The sequence below is a fragment of the Cryptomeria japonica genome, chromosome 7, assembly GCF_030272615.1.
Source record: "Cryptomeria japonica chromosome 7, Sugi_1.0, whole genome shotgun sequence".
Taxonomy (NCBI): Eukaryota; Viridiplantae; Streptophyta; class Pinopsida; order Cupressales; family Cupressaceae; genus Cryptomeria; species Cryptomeria japonica.
In genome coordinates, this window is record NC_081411.1 from 654,662,490 (window position 1) to 654,688,975 (window position 26,486).

Consider the following 26,486-nt stretch of genomic DNA (forward strand, 5'->3'; position numbering starts at 1 on the left):
CTTTGATTGATAAGTACAGAGATTACTTCAAGCATTAGTTATCACCCTTAAACAAAGGGACAAATGGATCGAAAGTTATTTGAGGAATAATGTTACGGGACAACAAACAATATGGATTAAGTGGCTCCACCTTGGGGAGTATTGCTACAACTCCACGCGCCATATGTCTATAGATATGACTTCTTTCAAGGCACTCTATGATTATGATGCATTTTCATTTGTATATTTGATTCTTTTGGATAGTAGCATTCCTAGAGCTGGAGTTTTGGTATAAAATCTAGATATTTTGAGTGCATTTGAGGAGAAACTATAGCAGGCCCAAAATCAGAAAAAGATGTATGCTGATTGCCTCTGTTTAGAGAGAACTTTGGAGGTAGGAAACATGGTTTTTCTGATTTTATAGCCTTATAGGCAATCATCCCTCAAAGGGAGTGGGGTAGAAAAGTTTAAGCCACAATTTTATGGACCTAATAAGATCATATGGAGGATAGAAGAGTTTTTTCATGTTTCATGCCTTAAGGGGGCTCTTGGACGGCAGGTTACACCTTCCTTAGAACTGCCACCAGTTGTTGATGAATAAAAATTGATCTTGGAGCCTAAGGCTATTATGGACATCAAAGAGAGAGGTCGTTAAGATACAAGATCATTCTGGTATACTTGGTGAAATCGTAATCTCCCTAAAATTTGAAAGAATTTAACCAACACCCCTCTTACATGTCCCATAGGATTTTAAGGGGAACAAAAAAAACTAAATGTTTTGCCAAATAAGACAAACCGCATCAGCTGTACTAGAAGACAAAACAATAAAAAGGGATTGGGTAATTTTGAGAAGCGCTTGGGAGAAGATCGCAGGCAGAAAAAAGTACTTATTTGATATATAGTAAACACTAACTAAATTTTAGATATGAAATGTCAAAAGTTCAATGAAGGGTTGTGTACCTTGAGCAAGATAAGGTATATAATCAAGGCAGAACATAGATGAATGAAGAAAGTAAGAATTGAGAAATAAGACACCTATTTGGGAATAGAAATAAAATTAGAATTGAAATAAATCAGATTATAAAAAGGCATATGTATATACAGCAGAAATAAAGCGAATATAGATTGAGAGCAGCAATAAATATATTTCAGAAGTTAAGTTATTGCAGTCATTTGAATAAATCTATTGATTTCATCAAGAAATACAGGATAAGTAATTGTTTACCCAATTTTCATCACCAATCATGTTTGGAATCAATGTGAAATGTTTTATAGGAAGATGTAGCAGTACTGGTCTTCCCTCATCAAGTACGCCACTCCAAGATAGATGGACTGAAGGTCCTGCTGTACTTGTGGGCCAAGGGGCTGAATCACTTGGAGGCTCATTCCATGCCCTTGGGCTTGGTTGAGGAAGACAGTGTCCCTGCATCCTATCGAGCTTTTCCATTGGATTCCTAATATGGTTGACTATAGGAATAAGCTATGAACTATATATGTATGATTTTAATGCTTTGGTTTTAATAAAGATTATTTGTAAATTGGCATTACAATTATGCAATTTTATTGTAGAAATAAACTGCATTTGTTGGAGTTGTTACTGTTGGGAAAAATCAAGTATATCCCAAAAGGGGACATTACAGAAATGGAAGAATCTTCTACTTGATGATGCCACATGGGAAGGAGTGGAGACTTTTGATCATCCAAATTTGAAATTGCTTAAGGGCAAGCAATTTGGGGAGGGGAGGATTGCCATGCTGGTTTTCTCTAACCAACCTTAATACCCCAGTGCTATTAATTAAAAGTGTTAATCAACACTAACATCTACATATATATTATAAAGTAAGGTAAATTTAATATAAAATAAAATTAAGAGGGGGCAATTTAAAATTTTGGCACAATGACTGGGCACATACACCTCTTTTATGGAAGCTATGTTGGGGAGTTCTTTTTGTAATTGGAACATACGAATATTTTCTTAACATGTTAGCAATTTCAAATTGTTTTCAATCCCATAGTACCTGCAAAGTTGAAAACCTTGGTGGTACCCTCAAGATTAGGAAAAAAACCCTAATTTTTTTTGATAAATTCTGTTTAGACCTACAACACTTTGATCTGGGTAAATTTGGACTTCATAGGCCAGAAACCATGCATTGTTGAGGATGGATTGCAAATCAGACTACAGGCCCAACTATTGCTATTCAGAAGGTGCCATCCTTGGAGAGTAGAATTGACTGCTTGAGGGGAGACTCTTTCTGCCACTACTAAGAGAAAACCTGGAAAAATCCAGTGAGAGTTTTAATTGGCAATTGGGACAAAGGTTTTGATAGCAGAATCATTCCTTGACATTGGCAAACATCCTTTCACTAGCAGATTCTGACTCGAGGCACTCAGCACCAACTCATCTTTGACTATGACCATTGATAACTACCAAATCTGCCATCCTCTACATTAAATCACAATCCACATACCTTGCTGGGCGATATAAGAACTGGACAATTGTATACCAGCAGCAGGTGTTCTAATCAGATAAGATCAACCTCAGATTATGACAGGTGTGAATAATCTATTAGTTACTTGACTCTAGTTATTGTTTGTTTGTTTTCCATTTTTTTTGCATGACAATATACTATTCCTTCTCTGTTGTGTTTTACCAGCCTTTGAGGAATTGATGGAATGTTATTTCAGTTGCTTTTAGTGATTTTTTTGATTGTAAAGAATACAGATCTGGATTTTCATATATAGAGGAGCACTACTGCCTCTATTACCAAGCTTACCTCACAAAGTTACCATTGAGAGGGAGTGTTCATAAAAATGACACCTCCTAGTGGCAAACTTTGCATGTAAGACCTAGGGGCACTTGTAAGACCTACATGCATTGGATAAGACCTAATTGGACATTTAAGACCTACGGGCATTTTTACATGCTCTATCTGTAAGTTCTATGGGCACTGTGCATCTCTTTTTCTGTCTTTCCTCCATTTGTAAAAGCATTGTGTATAAGGCCTATAGGCATTATTATTTAAACAAGAATCTGGTAGCTTATTTTGGGGAGACCTGGGCTCCAACTAAAATTTTATAAGATTTCATTAAAACATTATTTTGAGGGAACTGGGATCTATATTATGACGAGGTTTGTCATTTAGTTCAGAATGCATGATCTTTATCTTGTTATATTATTTTTATCCCTATGACATGTTTGTCAAAGAAATCTTGCATTAAAGAGGAGCTTCATCCTTCTAAAATAAATGGATAGCATAAACCCCCTATAAACATCATGGGGTTGTTAGAGCATAATATTCATACGGAGGTTACATTTAATGGAAGTCCTCCTAAATAACATTTATAAGACTCTTAACTTATAAGGTTTATATTATATATAGAACAAAGGGTATTTTATAAAGTTTCTCTTTATAAATAAATAATTAATCTAGTAATTAAATGTATAACCAAAAGGTTATATGATGAAAGGTTGTGACCTATTTCAATCCTTAGATTGCTTTACAATGTAGGCAATCATAAAGTATATTATACATTGTGAATATGTAGTATATGCATTAGTCTGTGCAAGAGGAAGGACTACATGAGAGGTATTTTAATGCATTGTATATGCATGTGAGGCATCATGGAAAGAAGAGTAGGGAGAAGATAGTGTAATATCTAGGTTCTTGATATGTTTGTTTTATAAAAACATTATTGTAAGTTTCCTTAATAATGAATGATGTTTTTGTGGGGTTTTTAACTGAAATTTTCTTTTCCATGTATAAATTGTGTAATGTATTATCTTTAGTGTATTTGGTAATTTTCATTCATTTATTCTCTAATTCATATTTAATGATTAGTTGCTTATAGATCTTGTTTCCGGTCAGCTTCTAGCGCAGTCTTGTTATAGCCCCATACAATGCTGCTCTCTTAGTATGATCTCTTACTTTTGGCTTTATTTTTATTGAGGTTTCCTTCCCCTCATAGGGCTATTTGCATTTCTACTTATTGAATTTCAAAAAAAAACTTGGTGATTATGTCCTAATGCTAAATAATATTGCATATAAATCACACAATAATGGAAACTTCAATTACACAAATAATTACACCTTGAAATTTGTTTTTCATGAAATACACACACTTATACTGAGAGGGGGGCTGAATCAGTATAAGACAAATTTTCACTTATTAAAATTTTAGCAATCACAAAGCATTAATAAAAAACATCCATACAAGTAAGATCTAACAATAGTGAACACAAGATGCACACACGATTTATGTAGAAACCCTTATGGGAGAAAACCATGGCAAGATATTGCTTTTATATATATCTTCTTACAAGCTTTGTAGGCACCAACCCACAGGAGACATGGATCCCCTTTTCACCGGACTCCAATCCAGTAAGAAACTCTGATCTCTTTTGCATTAAGGTTCCAACCTTTGATCACTTTACAATAGAAGGTTAAAACCTTTGAATAGAATATGAATGAGGGCAAGCTTCTTGATCAAATAATGCTTCACAAATCTACTCAATTTTTTCTGTAAATCTTCACAAACAATGCTCACATTAACTTGCATAAATTCACCCTCAAAATGAGATTATTTAATCTCATAAATCTGCTCACATAAGTAATATGAATCTTCTGTAATAACTTCTTATTTCTGCTCTTCATACATCAGAAAAATAAGCTTGAATACATTTAATAAATCTGCTCACATATGCTTCATGAATCTCTTTAAATGTTCTTTAGATCTGCTGTTAAATCTTCTTCATAGACATATCTTTCATAATTTTTCAAACTCACGTATATATGCTCCATGATCTTCATATATTTCTTGTTCTCTAACATTTCACGTCATTATTGATATTACGTCATATATCTCTTCACTTTTTAATTGATGCGTCTTTATATATTTATTGCCCTCTTTATATTTATTTTATTCAGTCGATCGCTCCATCTTTATTTTCCTTGGATGTTCGTTATAAATATTCTATTTTTACTGTCCTTCTCATCTACTCTCATCTTGTGGAAAGACTTCTCTTATATATTTTGCCTCACAATGAGACACACTCCTTTGAATGCCTTTTGACTATCCTTGTATCTAATCTTTAGTTATTAAATCTCTTTACTAGGCGCTAGTGAATATAATTATATTCCCAACAATTTCTAATATATTGCAGTACTTTTCAATATCTTCCCCTACTACTTTGAAGTGACAGTCAATGAACATTTATCTTTCACTGAAGTCAAGCATACGGATATCCACTTCCTTGTGAAGCATCACATTATTTTCGGGGTTAAAACTCTGCACAATAGTAGTTCTGAGCCAATCATAGTTGGCTTTGTGAACAAGTGCTACAACTTACAACCATATTTTCACTCCCCACACTGATCCTATACTAACATTCCTCATACTTGTACTCAAATTATTGCTCATTCTCTTTCACATTCTTTCTAATGATCGGTATGACTGGCATCCTGTTTGTGGTCTCATTGAGATCTGCTAATCACAAAGGTCACTGTCACATTTCATGATAGTTGCTTAAATCATCTAACTGCCATTCGCGATCGCTGATAGATTTCAGTGTTATCATTGGCCTGCCAATCCTCATCTTGGTGTCTTGATTGCTGTCATATTTTTGTGACAATTTCAATGTCTCATTTTATGTAAATTGTTGCTGTGTTTATTGTGGGCGGTTGATCAATAGTTAATATTATCTGAGCATGCCTCATATCTTTTCTGTATCAAACTTTCAAGATCTTCCATATTTTGTTCTTTTTGATCATCCCTAGGGAGGAAAGGTTAGAAATGAATCAAAGCATCACTAATAAAATCTTCTTCATGCTGGTGCAGTTCTGGTTTCAAAGGGAAGATGATGATGAACTTTACTTTCATTTCCTGAAAATATTATCTTTTCTTAAATGAACCATGTCATTTGAGTCGATATCTCACTCTAAGTGATTGTATTTTTCTCCTTCATGTTTGTCACATCAAAATCACTTCCATGTTTTTGCCCATTAAGTAGGGTTCCGATGGGATTGTTGAATTCCATTAACCAAGGTAATGCGATATGCTGATACATGTTAATTTCTTTGACATTAATGACAACAACAATCTTAACTAAATGTCTTTGATATCAATGACATTGTTTTCACCTTTGACATCAATGCCAACATCCAACATTTCATTCCCTCTAAAAACTTACAAGGAAACCTCCACAAAAAATATAACTCATAGCTGCATGAAAACAACAATATGAACTGTGTTGTTATATACAATTTTTCAGTCCTTCAAAGGACTTAGTCTTTCATTCCATTGAAAGGAAATTGTATACAAACTTCTATCTTGCTCCTATCTTTATAGTAATTCAGCTAAAATTCTAATCCCAAATCAGTTGTAATTACAAAAGCATCCTTATCACTTACAAGGATGAGTTGGAAGATAAGTCTAAATCACTAATGAAAAATTACACATTAGACTTATTTAGCTAACTAAAAGACTTTCACTTTAGTCTTTCAAAGTGAAATGCAAAATAGACTAACTTGAACCACTTGAACTTTTCCCTGCATGTTTACACTGAACTTGTGCAGAAGTTCTTATCTGAGCTAAAAGAAACTCAACACTTAGCTCTGATGAGTTGTTAAATACTTTTAATTATGGGATATTAAAATACTTTTATGTTTTGCTTACATTTCTTTGTTAGTGTTTAACTATTTTTCATAACCCAGGGCTTTTTCATGCTTGTATTTAATGTAACTAGTTTTTTTTTGGTCACATTTTTCAATTTTTTTTATTTGTGAACATTTAAATAATTCTTTTGGTCCCACTTCTAGTGACTATACCTTCCTCTGAGAAATCTATTACCATTGAAGCTGCATAATTTCTATAGGCAATAGCTTTGGGCCATATGAAGCAATAATCTGAGCAATTAAGACAAATTAATGTTCCAATCTAGAGTTTAGGTTTCTGAATGACATTAGAGGACAAGGGCATGGCAGCTTTGTGCTGCATGGATTTGATATTGATGGTAGTTCTTGACATGATTATGGCCATACATGAAGATAGTAGGGCTTTAACACCTCACCTCAAAGATTTGATGTGTTGTGGGCCTTGTGGCATATCTTGAGAAGTGCCCATATCTTGAGAAGCGTCCTTCCACAAGAGCCCAATGAAATTGATACATATCTTTTATGATTTCTCTTGGCTTACATATTTAAGGCAGACAACTTGACTCTCTTCTTAACAAAACACTGCCATAGAGCCAGGATTGGGTAGACCTCTATTGGAAATCCCTTTCTTTTAGTATTTGCATTTATATGATTTGATAAATTGTTTGTAAAGAGGCGGTATCTACTGTTGCCATACTGAGGGTTTACTTTTTGACTTAAGCAATCTGAGTTATCATAAGATCACTTGTATTTAAATGGTTGATTCATCTTGAGGCTCTGTTTGGTAGTGTCCTTTCATAATCACATGATAGTCTTAGTCTTAGCAGGTTTGATTTCAATTTCCAATTCTTGAATTATCTCTTCTTCCCAGGTTAATAAATTTCACAGGGTAGATAAAGCTTTGGCTCAGAAATATGGACAAACGGCTGATTCTCAAAGAAAAAAGATACATGAGGAAGATGAGGCCAATGCAAAAGGTGGCTTATATATATGATACAAAGAAAGTAACTTCTCTAATCACTGAAGTACCTACCATCTAACCATTTGATGAATTAAATATTAACTCAGGTTTCTCATATAGAATCATACCGTTTAACAATTATTGCTAACTATTGGATCAACAAACTAACAAGGTTCCTGTCTATAAATTTGAAAATTAAATTATTATACCATTAACGCTAGTGGATGGAGAAATGGTATTCTTTGTCAAGAAATTAGTACCGTTGATTTAGAAGATGGATAGTGCAGATTGCATACTGAGGAAAACACAACAGAATACAGGAATTTTACACAGCAATCTGATGATTTATGAGATGCTGACATGCCAATATAATTTATACCCACATATACTAAAACAACTCAAGAGAGGAAAACCACACAAAAATTGAGGGTGTGCAGGATGCTCTCAAGTGGCAAAAACCGTTACATACAAAGAACAAATGCACCTGCTTAAGCATCCTTTAATTAGGACAGGTCTCTATATAGGAAGTGCAATATGGTGACACTTGTCACCATCAAGTAATTCAAGCATAGGAAATACAAAGATATAACACAAGTAAGTGTTGGAGTTGATTGCTGAACTCCCACAAGACCTCAAGGATCACCTGCAATCTAAACACTTTATCACACAAGAAAAAATGATTTGCTATGAAGTTTGAGATTTCATAAAAAAAAAATTACATTATTCAATGGAACTGTTGTTATAAGCATGATGAAATCCTAGATGAGGATATATTTAGATCACAACATGTGTCTGAATCCTATGACTTGAGACAGAAAAACATTTGGCCTAAGTAATCTTAAGTATGCTAGTGTGAATAGGGACCAATAATAATTAACTAGGTGATTTTCCTTTTTCATTCTTACACTCCTCCTTAAGTGCAACTTAGGGAGTATGATGAAATGCATAGATGTTCTAATGATGAATGCATGAATGGGTCCCAGCTACAAGGCTTGATGAGGTAACCATGTACAAACAAAGAAATCTCTCACAATTGGAGAAAAGGAGAAACCTCATGGGAAAAAAATTCTCCAATAGAGAAAAATGAAAACAATCATCCACATGTGATGGAAGAAAGGAGGATTCAACATGATCCCCCGTGAACAGCTTCTATTGTAAATGTAGAATGTATATCCTCCCAATAGGAGAGCAAAAATGAGATTGTGAACCCTCCCCATAAATAATCTCTTGTGCCAATCATGAGAGTCTAAAGATAGAAAACCATAGGCTGCCTAATAGTATTTCTCCCCTTACAAAGAAACAAATCTGCTAGTGATTGTAGAAGCCATTCCTATAATCTGGATGTATAGGAAATCCAAATACAAATGTGTATCTCTAAATGCAAATTTGGTGTCCTCATGCTGGAAAAAGATACCTCCAACAAAACGAAAATTGAATACCCAATCACAGAAGTGAAACAAGGAGAGGAAAGAATCTGAGTCGCATTGGGAAATATTGAAGATGTGCTGACATCACTGGCATCAAAGAGATGATGCATGTCTTCCAATGTGTCCTTAAGATCTACAATGCGAGACTCCATAAACAAAGATGATATGTCTGATAGATAGTAATTCCAATGGGGTGGATTTGTAAGACTGAAGTGATCTTGTTGAATAGAAGTAGAAACAAGTTATGGTAGATTACAGATCTCAATGCATGTCATCTGACTACATTGCTCACTCTTGATTGATTGTGTGTCAACACAAGGTGGCTGAGTGTGAACATCAGCTGTATCAGTAGATGTCAAATTAGAAGATTCTGATGAACTGATTCCATTCACAATGCAAAGTCGTTGCAATTGATGAAATTTATAAAAAAAATTCAAATCATCAAGTTGCCTCAACAAGCATTCATTTATGGTATGCCTTTTCTTTCCCCAATAATCACATTTGATTTTCCATGGGTTTGGAGACATGATTACAACCAGCAAAAATAAATGCAATATAACGGAGCTGAAATGTAGCCTACCCAATTTTTTTTCTCCAGGAACCAAGATGTCCAAGTTATTAACTAGAATGTGAAAATTTGATAAATTAAATAAAATATATTTATGGTTGAATCTGGAAAACGAGCATGGATGGCTGTGAAGAGCTTATCAATACCTTTCCAACATCGGAGAAACTAACAAAGAGATGTGAGAGTGGAAGTGAAAAAGGGTGATTTGACTTCAACAAGCAATAAAATTCAACAGTAGTGAAATTTCAAAACAATTTTAGCACCACCCCAAAGTGCTTGGAACTAGCTTTTCGATAATTATTTGTTTTTAAAAATCCTTTACTGTATGCCCAAGTTATGCTAAGAAAACTACCTTTAGGAAAAAGTATGAGGTGGAGGTCTTGGAAGGGTGGTGTCAATGTTGGTTGGGGTGGTCGAATGGTGGCCACTTGGCTAAGGATTGACAGTGGTGGCCATTGATGATTGTGTGGAATGAATGTGTCGAGGGCACAGGCTTGGGGATTAAGCTCTCCTTGGTAAAAATATTGCAAATGTTGATTTTCCTCTAGAATTCTGAAAGAATGAGTTAGATTTTTTTAAAAATTGCTGATTGTTCATTTCGTCACTTGCAACCTTATAAACTTGTTTAAAGCTTCCAAATGCCACCTATTGCTGGATCACTACATAGGCCAAATTGTCAACATAGAGTTGATGGCACAATATGACTATATGGAGTTTTTTCAAGCGTATTTTCAAGACCCAAAAAAAGTTTCCTGTGATTTTTATAGACTCTAATTTTGGTGTTTGAACAGGTGATCTTAGGGTTTTGACACCTTTTGGATGTAATTGTGATGTCTATTTTGTTCTAGGATGCATTGTTTGAATGCTCAAAGGCTAAATCTCAAAGGCTAAATCTTTTGAAATTGGATAGGGAATTACAAAGCTAGATCTTTGATACCATGTTGGAGTTGATGATTGAAGTCCCACAACACCCTGAGGATTACTTACCATTAAAATGCCCTATCACACGAGAAAAACAACAGATTTTCTATGAAGCTTGAGATTTCATTAGATGCAAAAACATTATTACAATATACAATGAAACCTTTGTTATAAGCAGAACGATGAAACCCTAGACAAGGATATAATTAGATCATGATATTTGTCTTAGTGTTATGTAACATGACCTAAGTAAGCTTAATCATGTTAGTGTGAATATAACCTAATAATAATCAATCAGGTGGGTTTCCTTTTTCACTCTAACAGAAAGTGCTAGGGTGTTGGTGACACTTTCATCATCAAGAGTGTTTGCATGGCACTCATAACACTATGCAAAAGGGAAATGAGTTAGGAGGTGAGTTTGATGATGCCTCTTGGTCCCACCTTTTTTAGTTGTGAAGGGTCACAAAAGAACACCCAAATAGGAGAATGTAGGATGGTGCCATCTGTTGCCATCTTGCATCCATACAATGAGAAAGTGAATGCTTGTGACCATCACACTAACCTGCAAGATGGTTGCTACTTGTGATTATCACACTAATTAAGGCATTGATGACCAAAATTAAAGTAAAAACAATTAAATGAGGTGTGGATAATATAAAGCTATTTAAAATATATATAAATTTGATGCTTGCATCCCTTGCAAAAATGGCTAAATATTTAAGAAAACAAATTCAAATTAAGTGCATAGAGGGGAACATACATTGAACATTAGGCAATTTTTTTTTACATTAGAGAATAAAGACTCTCTGGAAGGCCATGATGTTGCCTAAATTGTAAGGTGGCTCCAAATTTTAATATTTGGGCATATTGATAACACCAAAGATAAAGCAGATAATTTCATTTGTTATCTGGCCAAAATTCTGATAAAGGTTTAAGACATTCAGGTTCAAACACAAGCCTAAACATTCCATGCCTGATGTTTAGTACCTGGTCATTTCTAGGGAGGCAATCAGGTGTCACTTATTTTTAGCAACTGATGCTTTTAGAAGATGCTACATCATAAATTCAATTCCACTTGCAATGGCTGTATAATATTATCCAGATTCCAAGGTGTTGGCTCCTACTTTTAATGCTTGGACCTACATGCCCAGTAGGTTTGTATGATGTCAATCAGCTTAGATTATGTGAGCTATCATATCTTAAAGAGGAGCTTCCAACCAGTCATTCCATGGACACCATTCTATGATTGCAACCTTGGATTGATGTCACATTGCTCAATATACAAAACAAGGAATATTTGACAATGATTACTGTTCACATTTTTTTGACAAAAAGGAACATTTTCTGCACATTGAGTGGCCATTTCAATTCACTATTATGCAGAACTTTTCCTATTTCAGCTAAAATTGGGGTCTTTTTTCACTACAGAAGGGTGGAGATGATGGCTCTCATAGTTAAAGTGGAATTATGTTTTCAGATCAACAGAGCTAGGCTTAGTTTTACAACCTTCCTAGCTCATCAAAGATAAGATCTAGTTTAACCATCTTCCTAGCTGATTACAGATAAGATCTATTTTAACAACCTTTCTAGCTCATTAAATATAAGATCTAGTTTAACTACCTTCCTAGCTGATTAAAGATAGGACCTCCAGATTTTAACTTCATTAATGAACTTATGCCATACATTCTATTTGGTACCTTTGCACAAATGGCGTTGCATGATTCTCTAATGTTCCATTTCTTGGACCCTGATATAAATATAATTTTTTGATATGAATGAAGAGTATACAGATTGTATAATTATGGCTAACTTGTATGTGCTTTCATTCTTTGTATGCATTTATAGTTCATATCATCTTCTCATAGCATTTGTCAACTCTCAAGTTTTCTCTTACATTGGAGAGGTCCAGTCCATAACTGGGCCATTACCATTTATTTTCTTTGCAAGGGAAGTTTGCTTTCAGTCATGTTAGGACATTGGCTTTGCAAGTCCCATTGAAGTTATCCATAGAGAGTTTTCGTAGCTTCTCTTTATCCCTTCCTTACATGCCTCTGCTCTTTTCTTGAAATGTTTCTGTTGGTTTGTTGCTTCCCTTTAAACCAGAGAAATGGAAATCGCTTGGAATTGCCCAAATTCAGTGAGTCCGAGTCCGAGTCACCCCCCACGAGTTCAGCAAACTCAGACTGTCCAGGGGGCCAACTCGGCCAACTCGCCAATTTTGCCCCAAAATCGCCCAAACTCACGAGTCCTGTCGTGCGAACTCGGCCGGTGCTGGCCATGAAAATAGGCATTCAAAAAACACATTTTTAAAAGTTTTTTAAAGTTTTTTTTTTGCTTTATTGTCCACTGATTGGGTTGACCAGGTAGATATAGAGGCTGAGGCTGTAGCCATGGCAGAGGAGGAGCAGAGAGCACGAGCAGAGACAGGAGAGCTAGAGGCAGATAGTGACACAGATATTCCTGATGTTGGTGAGGTTGGCATGGTGTCACAGGGAGAGGCTGTGGCTGCCGAATCATCCAGGACCTACCTTAGACGCCTTCGCAGGGGAATGGGGCCGGGGGATGCAGACTCCTCTGAGCCATAGGCTTGTAGTTGTATTTACCTTTGGTATTTGTATGGAACATTTGATGATGATCATATGATGACAAGGATTTTTAATTCCATGAGTTTTGTAATATTGTATACATTTGAGAATATTTATATATCTATGTTTGTTATTTCCTTCAACTACAATTTGCGTTTATGCTTATGTGATTGATGTATACTTGTGTATGTAAGTTTAAACACATGATTCCTTCTCTCCATATTTCTGATTTATTTATTCACGAGTTTTACTTAACAATATTGTCTTCTTTTGGGATTTTGTAGAGCTCTTGATGGTTGTATATCCTTGTGTTTTCTTACTCTTAAATTCAATAATTGTTAATAATAGCATATAGAAATGCCAAAGAGTGTTAACTGATGTGCTGTAACATATATTTTATTGCAGCTAGAAGGTTTTGATGACTTCACTCTTGCATCTTCATGGGAAAGGTATGTATGTTTGTTTAATTTCTAAATTCTTCTTCCAAGATGTTATGCCATCCCATTGTATACAACTTTTGTGCCAGTGAAGGGCTTCAATTCAATTTAACTTGTACGCATTTGTTATCATAAATTTGTGAGGTAAGTTTGTTGATGCTGACAGATTAATATCGGAGATAGAAGCAATTTGTCGAATGTGGCAAGCCGATGGTGCAAGGAATCTTCTGGTATGTTTCTTTATACTAGAGGTTTGTCGATAAATATTGATCTTCTGATATAGTGGAAAATTGAATTTTGCTAGCATACAGAGTTAATGGTACCAAACTAAGTTAGTTGGTCTCAAAATGACATAGGATGGAAGCACAAGTAACCTGGGGAAAGGAAATGAGTTTTGTAGTGTATCTGGCTTAGATAGATAGGTAGCTTCACTTTACCACAAGTTTTACCAGAGGGTCAAAACCTAAAGATGTGCAAAATTTAAATAGTATATATTTATTCTGTAAAGTCTATTGCAAGTTTAAATTGTACATATTTATTCTGTAGAGTCTAAAGTTATTTGTTCAGAAAAGTTGCTCACATACATCCATGATGCATGCCAGTTGGTCTTTGACCAAAAAGATTGCCTTACCTTTATATTCGCAGGGGATTTTTTTGTCTTGCAGAGGCACTTGTCACTGGCCTTTGCAAGTGTTTTTTTTTTCCAATTTTCAAACCTAGTTATGACTGCAGAATAATGATAACCGTAACAAGTGACTTACACTGACTATACAGTTTGGGCTTCAGATGAGAGAAGGAGATGGAACAACAAATTTTTTTTTTTTCTGAAATTTTGAAATAGTTTTTGACTGTAGAAAATGGCTGGGCAGCTTAAAAATTAAGTGCATGTGCAGTCAAAAACTGTGTTGACTGTATACCAGTCCACAGGGGTAACATCATTTGTAATTATATTTAGTGCATTGTTACGAATGGACCATGTTGTTTCAATATATTTTTTCAAAATCATGCACGTTTTAAAAATATGGTCAACTATTTGACTGCAAATGTGTGTAATGGTTAAGCTCAGCCAAAACTGACAGCTGTATTGGGTGACTAATGGTGATGACACACTTGTGGCATCCCACAAGTGAAAGAGATGAAACAACAACATCAGAAGAACAGTTCTCTAACTCTATATTACAGGATGCTTAAGGATAAAACATCATATAAGTTTTTTATATGCACAGAGAATCCCATATATAAAGGATACAGAGAGTTGTACGTAGGAAGATCATTTCACAGAATCAGATAGATTCGAAAGTTTTTTTAATTTTTGCGTGCAATCTGCATGACCTATTTCATATTCTTGCATGCAACCCACATGATCTATTCCATATTTAGGCCTTAAAAAATGAGGAGCATCCTTGAGTGAATTGGCCCACTGATGACATCTGGGGAAGTACATGGCTGGCACAGTTGTTGATGACGATCATCCACTTGTAATTTTGGCATAATCCAAATTATCGAAAAGCTATAACAGGGGTTGTGAGTACATTACATCTTGATTAAGTGTTTTTTAAGTGGGGAAGCAAAGCAAAGCTATAAATTAATGCTATGATTTGTAAATAGATTGAATCTTAAAAGTTTTTCCAAAAGCTCCAACCATAAGTCTGATGGAGTGTGAAAATCTTATGTACACTATTGATTTGGTAATTCTTGACGCATCCTTTTTGATGTTCATTTAGGTGAATGCTTTCTGAGAAAATATTTATAACCATCTTTTTAAAAATCTCAAGATCCCATTCAATGCTTGTGGTAATGTTTTGGGGTTCTTTTATTCTCAAATTGATTTGCTTTCACCACATTATTACTTTTGCTTCTATCTTCTTAACAGTTATCAAGATAAATGGTCCCCTTGATCACGGATGGTTCAAATTCAACTTTGATGCTTTAGCTAAGGGGAACTAGGTCAGGTGGGAGGGGGTGGAATTATGAGAGATAATAGGGGTTCAATAATATTTGCCTTCAGTGGCAACTTGGGAAGTCAATCATCCAATTATGCCGAGGTGACTGTTGTCTCGCATGGTTTACAAATTGCTATAAACAAAGGTATAAATAAGAAAATTGGTTACAGAAGGAGATTCTAAAAATATCATCAATATGTTGAAGGCTAAAGCTAATCCTAGCTGTTCTTATCGAGATATCATTAGGGAGACCTTATCAAACATTAGAAACCTTGAGGGTTACAAAATTCAGCACGTTTATAACTTTATAGAGAGGGGAAATCATCGGCGAACCTCCTTGCAAATTTGGGAACCCAAATTGATACTATCATGATTTGGAACAATTCTATTACTCTCTTGGACCATATTGAAATTAATATAAAAATGAGGTGAAAGCTAACAAGCCCCCTATTGTTAGAAAACGTAGTAGAATATCTAATAGACATGATGGAGCTAACATTTCATAGATTTCGTCATTATGAGAGACTATGGAAGGTGATTTTATATCCTTCTCAAACTATCGTGGCAAGATTTTATGGTTCCTCTAGCTCTTTATTGACACAATGCAGAGTAGTTTTTGGTTAGCCGCCTTCTCTGCCATTTGTTATCCCCATTCTATTGCCGTTTCTTCTTAGTCCATTGTGGGAGGAGACCTCTTACAAGTTTAGACGAAAGATTGCGAGAGCATGAAGAGTGATAACGAGGTGTGGACTATTCTTCAAAGAGGTAACCTCTCTGTAATGCCCCCGTTTTTAGGTTCTCTAGCAGTGCAGTTATTGATAACATTTTGAGTTTGTGTCAGCATGATTCAAGGGGTGTTTTGATATTTCCAATGAGCTTAGATGGTTTATAGGAGCTAAATGACGCTATCAAATGTTATTTTCGGCTTGCGGTTTGGGCTCCAAGATTCTTGGAGAGAGCGTCCATTTCTAGTAAGTCACCTAGTTAGGCTCGTTTATCATCTTTCAGCATCGAGATTACTCTTGTGCTGTCAGATTTTGATTCCGATGCTTTTCGGCCATTTTCACAAGTTGGGTGTACTATTGGCTAAAATTTAATTAAATTTACTAAGGTTGCTATTTTAATGAAAATTGTTTAATGAGCACCTTAATGTTATAGCTCATTGGAATTGGGATGAGAAGTTTTAAATCTTGGGCACATAAAACAAGGACCTTGTGTGTCAAATTATCATTATATTAATGTAAAGGTCATTTTTGGAGCAACAAGGGAGTTTAAATTAATAAAGTGACTTTATAAAGTAACTTTATAAGGCCAAATTATAAAATCATAAAGTAAGTTTATAATAGTAAATTATAAAGTTAATTGCACAACTTACGCAGGGAATATTTTTTTAATAAAGTGCAATTATTTTACTTCCCCAACCTGGATGCCACTTTTTGAGTTGAAAGCAAATTTAAATAAAGCATAATGAGGCGTTGGGTTCCAGGATGAAGAGATTTTAATAAAAGGGTTTCAATTCTTTTATTTGCTCATTATGTATGGGCATTTTTAGAATTCATTCCTAGAGCAGCTTTGCCAGGTATTTTCTAGAGGACGAAAACCCATGGAGAATCGTGAATTGGACGAAAACCCAGTTTTACAGGTTTCTTTCAGTAATAAAGCATCAAGGGTTTGATGCATTCAGTTCAGTCAAATTCATTAACAATAAATTCTTCCAGGAGGCCGATTTGCTCTTTGATTGGTGAATTTCTCAGCATGAGCTCTATATAATTCTGGTTACAGCAGATACATGGTCATTTGTGACAGATTGGGAGGGTCCGAAGCCTTCTTATCTCAGCCGTACTACTTCCCAACATAGCCGTACCAATTCCCCAACCGTACTACTCCTCTTGCAGGCTGTACCATTCAGAATTGGCATTGGGATTTGTGCAGGCTTCTTGAACAGTAATTATCAGCAGCAAATATGGAATTCATTTTGACATCAGGAGCAGTCTTGGATCAGTTTGTTTAAGCACATTGAGAATTATCAGTTTGATTCAATAATTCTGCTTGCAGGCTAGGCGTAGGACTTAGTAATTACATTGTTTCTTTCATCATTTGTTTTCAGTAATTATAGTTGAAGCAAATAATTCCAGTTGGCACCACTGTAGCAAGTTGGACGAATCATTACTGTGATTCTTCTTGAATTCTTCAATAAAATACCTCTCCTGGTTGGGCACTAGATTCCGGGTATGCTATTTGTTGTTTATTGGTGCATCAATTCTTTAATTTGAAGTTATTCATTGCTGATCATAATAAATCAGATCTCAGAATTTATATCAGACTTCTATAATTTTGCATTTTGGGTTCAAAAGCATTATTTATTGCAATGGTTACATGGTAAAACTTTATACTATAATTGGCACTGAAAACTCAAACCAAACTTTGGCAAATAAACTGAAAACCACTTCAATCAGCACTTAACAAATCAGAAAAATTGGATTAGAATTGGTGGGGATCATTTACTCTCGTCCTACATAGAAGCCGTGAATGGCTATGACTCTTATTTCGGTGGAATTTGCAAATTCTTGGAAAGATGATACAATATATGTGCGTGGTATTTCATTCCAAGTTTCTATGGACATGATCGCCACTACAACTGTGTTATCCCTGGAAGGAGTAAGAATTCCCAAAAACGTTGAAGGAAATTACCAAGAGGCAATGAACAAATTTCTTAAAAGAGGGGAGAAGGTGAGTAGATTGCAAAATGGCTTCACAAAGATGACTTGCTTGAAGTTTGGAAGAAGGTTGCGAAGGTGCTAATGAGGTACATTACCCTAGAAGGCTGCTATGAGATGTTCCATGCTTGCCTCTTTCCAATGCTGAATCACTTTGGGCATAATGTTAAGATGAATTTGGCGATTTGGTTGTTTTCTTCTCTTGAAGAGTTTGTTCAAAAGGTGTTGCTCAGTGGTAAAGCCCTTCTCCTTCACCAAGGGCTCATTTATTGTCTTTATCGTTATAATCTGGCGTTAACCTTGGCCCATTCTGTTTGCCCTTGCATCTATAATTCTTCCTGGGCTAGGATAGAAGAGGGTCCCACCCTAAAGAAATTGAAATCTAAAATGTAAAATCCCCTTCTATGATCCACATCACTCCTTAAGAGGATCTTGTTTTTGTTCCCTCTGTGGACCCCTCCCCTTGTCGAGGTAAAATAGTGTCTTTCAAAGATCTTCCTAAGGGTTTTTGCATCGTGTCTAATGAAGATTCGTCCTCGTCTAGCTGTCCTAGTCAAGAATATGTTCCTCATTCCTCTCTTGCTAGTTATAGCCCCTCCTCTAGCCTTTCCCCAATGGAGTTGTACACTAAAGACCCCAATCCAGCTATATTTGAAACCCTTTATAGGTACAACCCCCACAAACCCAACCCTATAAGTTCATGTAAGAGCTCCCAATCTTGCAATCTTTGTATCTAGCTTGGTGAAAAAGTGAACAACCTATTGAAGGCGTCCAACATCCAAAATGATATTCTAAAGTGGCAATTATCTTAGTGGCATGTTGCCAAAAAGAAGATCCATAAATTGGAGTCTTTTGCTTTGTCAAAGTCCTCAAAGTGGAAAGATGAGAAGATTGAAGATTTGTGGGTTTTTGTTAAAAATGTGGCTACTAAGTTTGCTAAGTTGGATCAGTTGGAAAGGGAGGTAGAGAATATCAATAAGGCGGTGGGGAATATTTAAGAGAGGATAAATCTGGAAAGATTAGTGGCGAGTCTCAAGTTAATTAGGAAAATATCTACAAGAACATGCACGAAACTGTTGCCTATTCCAAAGAGTCCATGAAAAACAGTGCAACAACTCTCTAGGTGTTTCAATCCAAGCTTGAGAAGAACCAGACATAGGGTTGGAGAGTCTGCTACTCAGGTTCTCTCTCTTGACTCTACTGACAGATCCAACAACAAAAAGAAGAAAGATAAAAGGTAAAGCCTTGGTTTAGCATGATATCCCCCCTTGCTCCTATTGAAGATTAGAGAACTATTCCCAAAAAGTTGTCATTTGAGGAGAAATTGGACTTTGTCAACAAGGAATGGCAGGCCATCAAAGGCTTGAAATTGCTTGGTGATCCATAGCTATTCCCTGTTGGTCGTCTGCTAGTCCTTTTTACTGCCTCTGGTTTTCCTTTGTTTTCTGAAAACTTTTGTTTTGTTTGGTCTCACTCTTGGTGAGACTCGTCTTGTTAGCCTGTATGGCTGTGATGTAATTGGTCTGGGCTCTTTCTCATGTTTATCTTAATTAAAGCAGTTATCAAGATAAACTATGTCTTCTTAATTCAGTTCAAATTATGCACCTTCTTTAACTTTAGTATAGATGTCTGAAGTAGATGCTTTGTTAACACTGGTTTGGTTCCATTAATAGCTTTGCTTTTCCAATTTAATTGAAATTTTATCTTTATTTTGTTTACTTGATGACCGCCCCCCAATTTGGGATGAGAACAATATTGGGATGGAGGGAAGTTCCCACAACACTGCTGCCTCTGCCAGGTCACTGCCCCCCCACCACTGCCACTTTGTCGCTGACACCAAATTTAGGCCTTGTGTCCCCTTGTCCCCACATCTTTGTGTCACCTTGTCAGGAAGCTCCATGGAACTATGTTATGATTCAATTTTCTTCAAAGGTCTTCATAGATTCAATTATAACAAACTGACGCACTTTTGTAGATGATCATTTTAGTTTAATGTGATTTTTTGTTGAAGTTCATGAATGTAAAATCACATTTTTAATGGAATCCAAACAAATGTAGTTTTCTTAAGCCCCTTCTTTTTTTTGTTTAGCTTCATTTGTAGGATCTTTATGCATCAATAATGAGTTAGAGATCATTAAGACTTACTTTTGTAATAAAGTCACTTCAGTGACTTAATTTAGATTAGTTGAATTTTGTTATTAGTTTATTTTTTTTAGATTATTTATCATGCATTGTTTTTATCTTTAGTTCAAACTTTATATGTGGAGGAGTTTGTTAATGTAATCGATATCGAATCTTATAATTGTTAAAGTAATCAGATTTGTTTTCTGTTATTGCTTTGTCTATTTGAATATATTTATTAACTATGTCTTCAGTAATATCGCTGAGATAATAAGAATACTCTTAGTTCAATTTTGATCAGAATACATTAGATTGGCTTGCACTTGTAGATTTCTGTGTTTGCCATTTGAATCGATTTCATCCATATATATGTTTGGTTAGATGTCTTATGAATAGACATGCCTCCACGTGAACATAGTTCACGTGGAATCATGTCTCTTCATAGACATACTTCATAAACAGTGATGAACGATCTAGTTATTGTTTTATATTAAACGCATGTTAAATACCAAAATGTTTTAGCAGACTGATCGATTATATTGATCATTCCATTGATCAATATATCGATATTCATAAACCGATTCTTATAATCAAATCGTGATTGTAGTCTGTATAACAGACATTGATTTCCATTAGCAATATTGGTTTAGACTTCTGTTGTGCGAATCGCACACCCATCCCCATCTTGGACAGGGACCCCCCAGTTTGTGCCTTTCTGTCCTGCCCTGAAATTTGGCTAAGTCTGGAATTTCCTGATCCTGAAATTTGGCTAACTCTGAAAAACTGAGGAAACCTCCAAAAACTAGAATTTGCAATATAACTCCTGGAGGTTTGAAACCACTCTCAAACATCCTGAAAGTATATATGGAATATAACTTAAAGTATAAGAAAGGAGAAAGACATATGGAAATGTCACTTATACTTGTTATATTCCATATGCTCAATTTCGGACCCAGAAGCCAAAAGTTGAAAAAGTTAAAAGTTGCCAAACAACCCTCAAGGTCCGAAGTTCACTTTACACCTCCAAATTCGGACCCTGGGGCCGAAATTTCTAAATATGACAAAATCGCAAAAGGTGTTAAGAGCTCCGAAATTTGCAAAGGGATGGTCTAGGTCCGTTTTCACTTAAGTGTCCTCATTTTCGAACCTGGGGGGGGGGGGCGGAAATTTGAAAAGTGTATCGAGTTTGCCAAAACGCGTTTCAGATCCGAACTTTGCCAAAAAATGTTCTGAGCTCCGAAATCACTTAAGTTTTCCTTTTCGGACCTTGGGGAGCAAAAAGGAAGAAACGCGAAGTATTTAAAAGGGACGCACTTGGTCCGAAAACGCCTTTAGGTCCGAAAACCCAAAATGTTCTTTTCGGACCCCTAGAAATAAAATGAAACGAAAGTTTTAAAACGGACGCACTAGGTCCGAAAACTGGCAAAAAACTCTCCATGGTCTGAAAATGCGAAAAAGAAGAAAAGCGCGTTTGAACTCCGAAAACGCGAAAGTGCTTTGCTTCGAGAAGTCACTTAAGTCCCTCTTTTCGGACCCCTGGGAATAAAAGAAAACGCGAAGTTTAAAAACGCGAAATGTTATTTTCGGACCCTAGCTCCAAAATGAAAGGTAAAAGGAAATCGCGAAAGTCCCCCCCCACAGCTCCGAAAGTATTCCCAATTCGCCAAAAGCACTTCAAGCCCCGAAAATCACTTTAAGTGTCCATTTTCGGACCCTAGGACAAAATTAGAAAATGTGAACAAGTGCGAAATGTTTTGAAAAACTCCTCTAGCTCCGAAGTTCGCTCTATAACCCCAAATTCGGACCCCTGCTCCGAAATTTGGAAGTGCATCGAGGTTGCGAAACATGTCCAAAGGTCCGAAGTTCATTAAATTTGCAAGAATATGCTGAAAGGTCCGAAGTTTTTTGAGTTCGCAAAATGTGTTAAGTGGCCCGAAATTCGCCTTGAATCCGCCAATTTCGGACCCTGGGAGGCTAAATTGGAGAATATGATGAAATTTCAAAAAATGTGTAAGTTCTCCGAAATTTACCAGAAAAGCATGAGAGTTAGCATTTTAAAATCTGCAGAAGCTCTTCAAACCTCCAGAATCACGCCATAAACCCATTTTAAACGCCCAAGACTCCAAAGGTAAAATCACGCAGAAGTAAACGCCCAAGGATTAGATTTCACAATCGAAGAGAAAAGAGAAGCATTTTCAAGATACATCTCACAAAGAGCTTCTCAAGCCAGACGTCGTAATTAAATTTAATGTTTGTTAAAATTAAATTATTTAATTTTTCAAATTGATTTAATGAAATGAAATTGGTTGATCGCAGGACATCATCGAAGAACCAGGAGAAAGACCTGAAACGCAAATCGAGGAAGGGTCGCAATTCAAGGCCAGGCGTTGAAGATTGGAAAAGAAAAGATGCAGGAGCGCAAGAGCAACCAAGCATTGGGAACCGTGCCATTGAACATAAATGAAGTCCACCGGCGAAATTGAAGGCAAAAAGCAAAAGAACACTCAGTCTATGCATTCTCAAGAGAGTGCACAGATGGATTTAATTCTAGGAATTCAATTCCTAAAACTGAAATTGCTTTATTGTAAACTGCCTATGGGTCCCGTGCAAGATATTTTTGTGGATAACTGTTCCCAACCACCAAGAAGACCAGATAAACTTGAGTAAAAGCCAAATAGTGGCAGGTAGTTGAGATAGTTGCTGGTTGGATAACTGAGAATTAATTAGGCATGGGTTAAAGCTGTCAGCTTCTGGAAGACAAATCAGGACCCTTGGATGAAGTCCATCCTAGCCTTCGGTTCAAAATCGTAATATCTATAAAAGGCAGAGGCCTTTTTTTTGTAAAAGGTTAGAGATTGTTAGATAGTGAGATGGTTAGATAGTTAGATTTTAGAGTTAGAATAGGTTAGATCTTAGCAGTAGCATAGAGATGCTGCAGAAATTGTTGTAATAGGCAGATGAGATCAATATATAAACATTGATTTGGTGTTTATTGTCTTGTTTTCATCCTGTTTGCATGGTTTCTTTCAGCATTTTAGACAGATCTTTCTATTTTGGGTGTGCAGGTATTTGATAGATTCGGGCTCATACCACTGAGGATATACTGATTGTGTATCTTTTTGTGTGGTTAACCTGAGCCTTCGATTGTGCTTAGTTCAATTGCAAGTGTCCGTCTGAGCTGCGCCAGAATTGGGTGCTTGGCCGTGCGTCTCCAATCTGAAAATCTTCCAAGTTCCTTTGAAGATCGCACCGTTCCTGCAAGGTTGTGAGCTATTCTGGCCAAGCAGGAATTGGTTATGTGGAATCCGTCTACCCGCATACCCGTGTTGTTAGTTTTTAGATCTCCTAACCCTTTCCTTTTGCTCTTTATTGCGTAATTCGATAATCACAGCAGACTAGCTTGTTGCAAATCGTAAGTCCCCTTGTGTTTCCAGCATAAACACATCAAGCCACTGAGAGATCCCGCAGTCAAGACCTGACAAAAGAAACCTTGAGGTAGTCTCCTTTGATCAAACTTAGAAAACAGCATTAGAGACTTCCTTATCTCAAGAGAGAGTAGGATAATCAGTCGGCTATTCTATTCTGCGTTGGCCGTATGGAGTTTGCAGCAATGTGATTTCATCCACGTCAACAACTTCTTAATCAATACAAACAGATTCATCGATTTACATAATCGACTTCATTAATGGTTAAGCACATAATGATCTTTAATCAATCCATTGTATGATCGATTTTCTTTATCATTTAATCATAGATCGGTGATGATGATTATAATTGTTTCCAGAATAACATGATTTATATAATAATCATGTATGTGTATATTTAATTATATATATCTATATATATATATCATTAAATATTTATATACATGATAATTTATAATCGTGATTTAACATCATCAAGGTAAATACATCAATCAACTATGTGAAAGGATAGATATCAATTGTTCACTTGTATGACTTCATTGGTTAGATTAATCTGACCGAAGCTACATTCATCAACATTAATATAATATTGTGTTCTATTTCGTTTCACAACATGGTATTAGAGTGAGGGATCACCTAAAAAGTTCCATCTCGGTGCAAGAAAAGTCTAGGCGCTAGGGTTTTTCTACAAAACACATTTTATTTTTTTGTCAAAATCGAGGGTTTTTCTTATGCAAATCATTGCTTTTTTTCTTTGTGAAAATCTCAATTGGTATATGTCAAGGTTCTTAAAAATAATCATGACCAACTTTATTAGAAAAATCATGGATTTTTCTACTTGCAAGTTGTGTGATTTTTATTGGAGAAAAATAGTGTCTAATAAGGGAAGCAAGGCTGATTTTAATGTCAAAAATCATATAATTTTTTTAATCAGAAAATTATGCCATTGCTTTCTAAAAACACACTGATTTTTGAAAGATCTGATTTCTGGCAATTTTTAACAAAATTGTGAGTTTTTATGAATGGTTATTTTACAAACATGGGCAGCTAGGATTTGTAGATGGCAAGGAACTTGCAGTTAGGGCATATGGTTAAATTCGTGACAAGCAAAAGTTTTTGACTAGTCAGCTAAGAAAGTTTTTTTAATTTTCATCAGGGTTTCAACGATTTGAAAAAAAAATGAGGGTTTTTGCTATATTATTTTGCGGTTAGTGTTTTGGCATATTTTATAGGCATTGTTTTTAAAGTTTATTATGCAAGGGGATGCTAGGGTTTTTTTTTTGGTTTGTATAATTATTAATTTTTGAAAATGGAAATTCCATTGGATAAATACTTTGGCTTCAACTTCTACACTTGGAAAGTAAAAGTCCAGATGTAATTGATGCACAAGAACTTGTGCGGGATAGTAAATGGAAATGAAAAACTACCTATGGATGTGAGTAGAGTTCTGGAATGGTAAAGTAGAGATGATCAAGCCAAAGGCATTATTGGTCTTGTCCTCTTTGATTTTGAGTTACACCATATAGATCTGACAAAACCATCTATGGAAATTTGGGAGAATTTGAATATGCTATTTGCAGCAGCAGCGGTTAATGCAAAATTTTCTTTAAAGCTTCAACTTTTTAAGTTCACAATTATTGATGGAGTCACTATGTCAAACCATGTGAAGTTTGAACAATCTGACATCTCTTCTTCAACAACTAGCAGAAATCAATCTTTACTCAGTTAATTTTCGTCTAAAAGTCTAAAAGATATGATTTCAGCTTTCCTAGCTGAAGAAAAGATAACTATTGTTGGAAATACATAAGATGATCCTCAAACTGAGATAGCATTGCACTCGAATTGTAGAAGATTTGATAAGGAGAAAAGGGGTATAGAATGCTATTATTGCAAGAAAATCAGTCACATAGCTTGAAATTGTAGAAATCAGGTAAATAATGTTCTCAAGGGAAAGATCAGGGAAGCTAATGCAGCCATTGTTGAAGATCACACAGATGCTGACAATGGTGAAGAAGTTGCTTTCAAAGCTGAAAATGGATGGTTGCCCAATTGGCTTAGGAGTCATAACCTTATGAGGGTTACGAGACAATTTGATGGAGCTCTGTGAGTGTAGCTGAGGATGGATTGTTGTCCAATGATTTGTGAGATCAATGATTTGGGAGTTCGAGGAGGTTTAGCTCGAGAGCTGCCTTTTATGATGGTTTGAGGAAGCTTTTTATGATGGTTTGAGGAAGCTTGATCAAGTTGAACCTGGTGTATGGTTTATTTTCGAAGTAAAGTTTTTGAAGAATGGCGAATTCATGGTTCAGAGTTTTTTTAGTTTGATATGCTTTATGTTAGTTTGTTTTGTTGTAGTGCAGTAAGCCTTAAGAGGGGGGTATTAGAGATTAGTGTTTTTAGTTTGATATACTTTATGTTAGTTTGTTTTGTTGTAGTGCAGTAAGCCTTAAGAGGGGGGTATTAGAGATTATTAAGAGTGACTTTTGTAATAAAGTCACTTTAGTAACTTAATCTAGATTATTATATTTTTATTATCAGTTTATTAATTTTATATTATTTATCATGCATTATTTTTTTCATCATCTCAAACTCTATATAAGGAGGCATTTGTCAATGTAATCATTATTGAATCTAAAAGAGTAATATTGTGTGTTCTATTTTATTTCACAACAGATTGATATTAGCCTAAGAGTTATCCACTTTGGAGCAAAGATATTTCTCTCAAATGATTGAAAGTGCCTATCCATATATA

General features: G+C 35.5%; 1 protein-coding gene across 7 annotated transcripts in view; it reads left to right on the forward strand.

The window, feature by feature from the left end:
• LOC131071205 (uncharacterized) overlaps positions 1-26,486 on the forward strand; it is a 199,843-nt gene that overhangs the window by 7,685 nt on the left and 165,672 nt on the right. For 4 of the 7 annotated variants that reach the window (XM_058006942.2, XM_058006934.2, XM_058006936.2 and 1 more), the window contains exons 2-4: positions 7,501-7,633; positions 13,497-13,540; positions 13,695-13,758. In XM_058006942.2, coding sequence (XP_057862925.2) covers positions 7,544-7,633; positions 13,497-13,540; positions 13,695-13,758 — 198 coding nt within the window. In that variant the 5' untranslated portion in view covers positions 7,501-7,543. The remainder of the gene's footprint in view (positions 1-7,500; positions 7,634-13,496; positions 13,541-13,694; positions 13,759-26,486) is intronic. The other 3 variants (XM_058006937.2, XM_058006938.2, XM_058006941.2) reach the window with 1 other exon arrangement.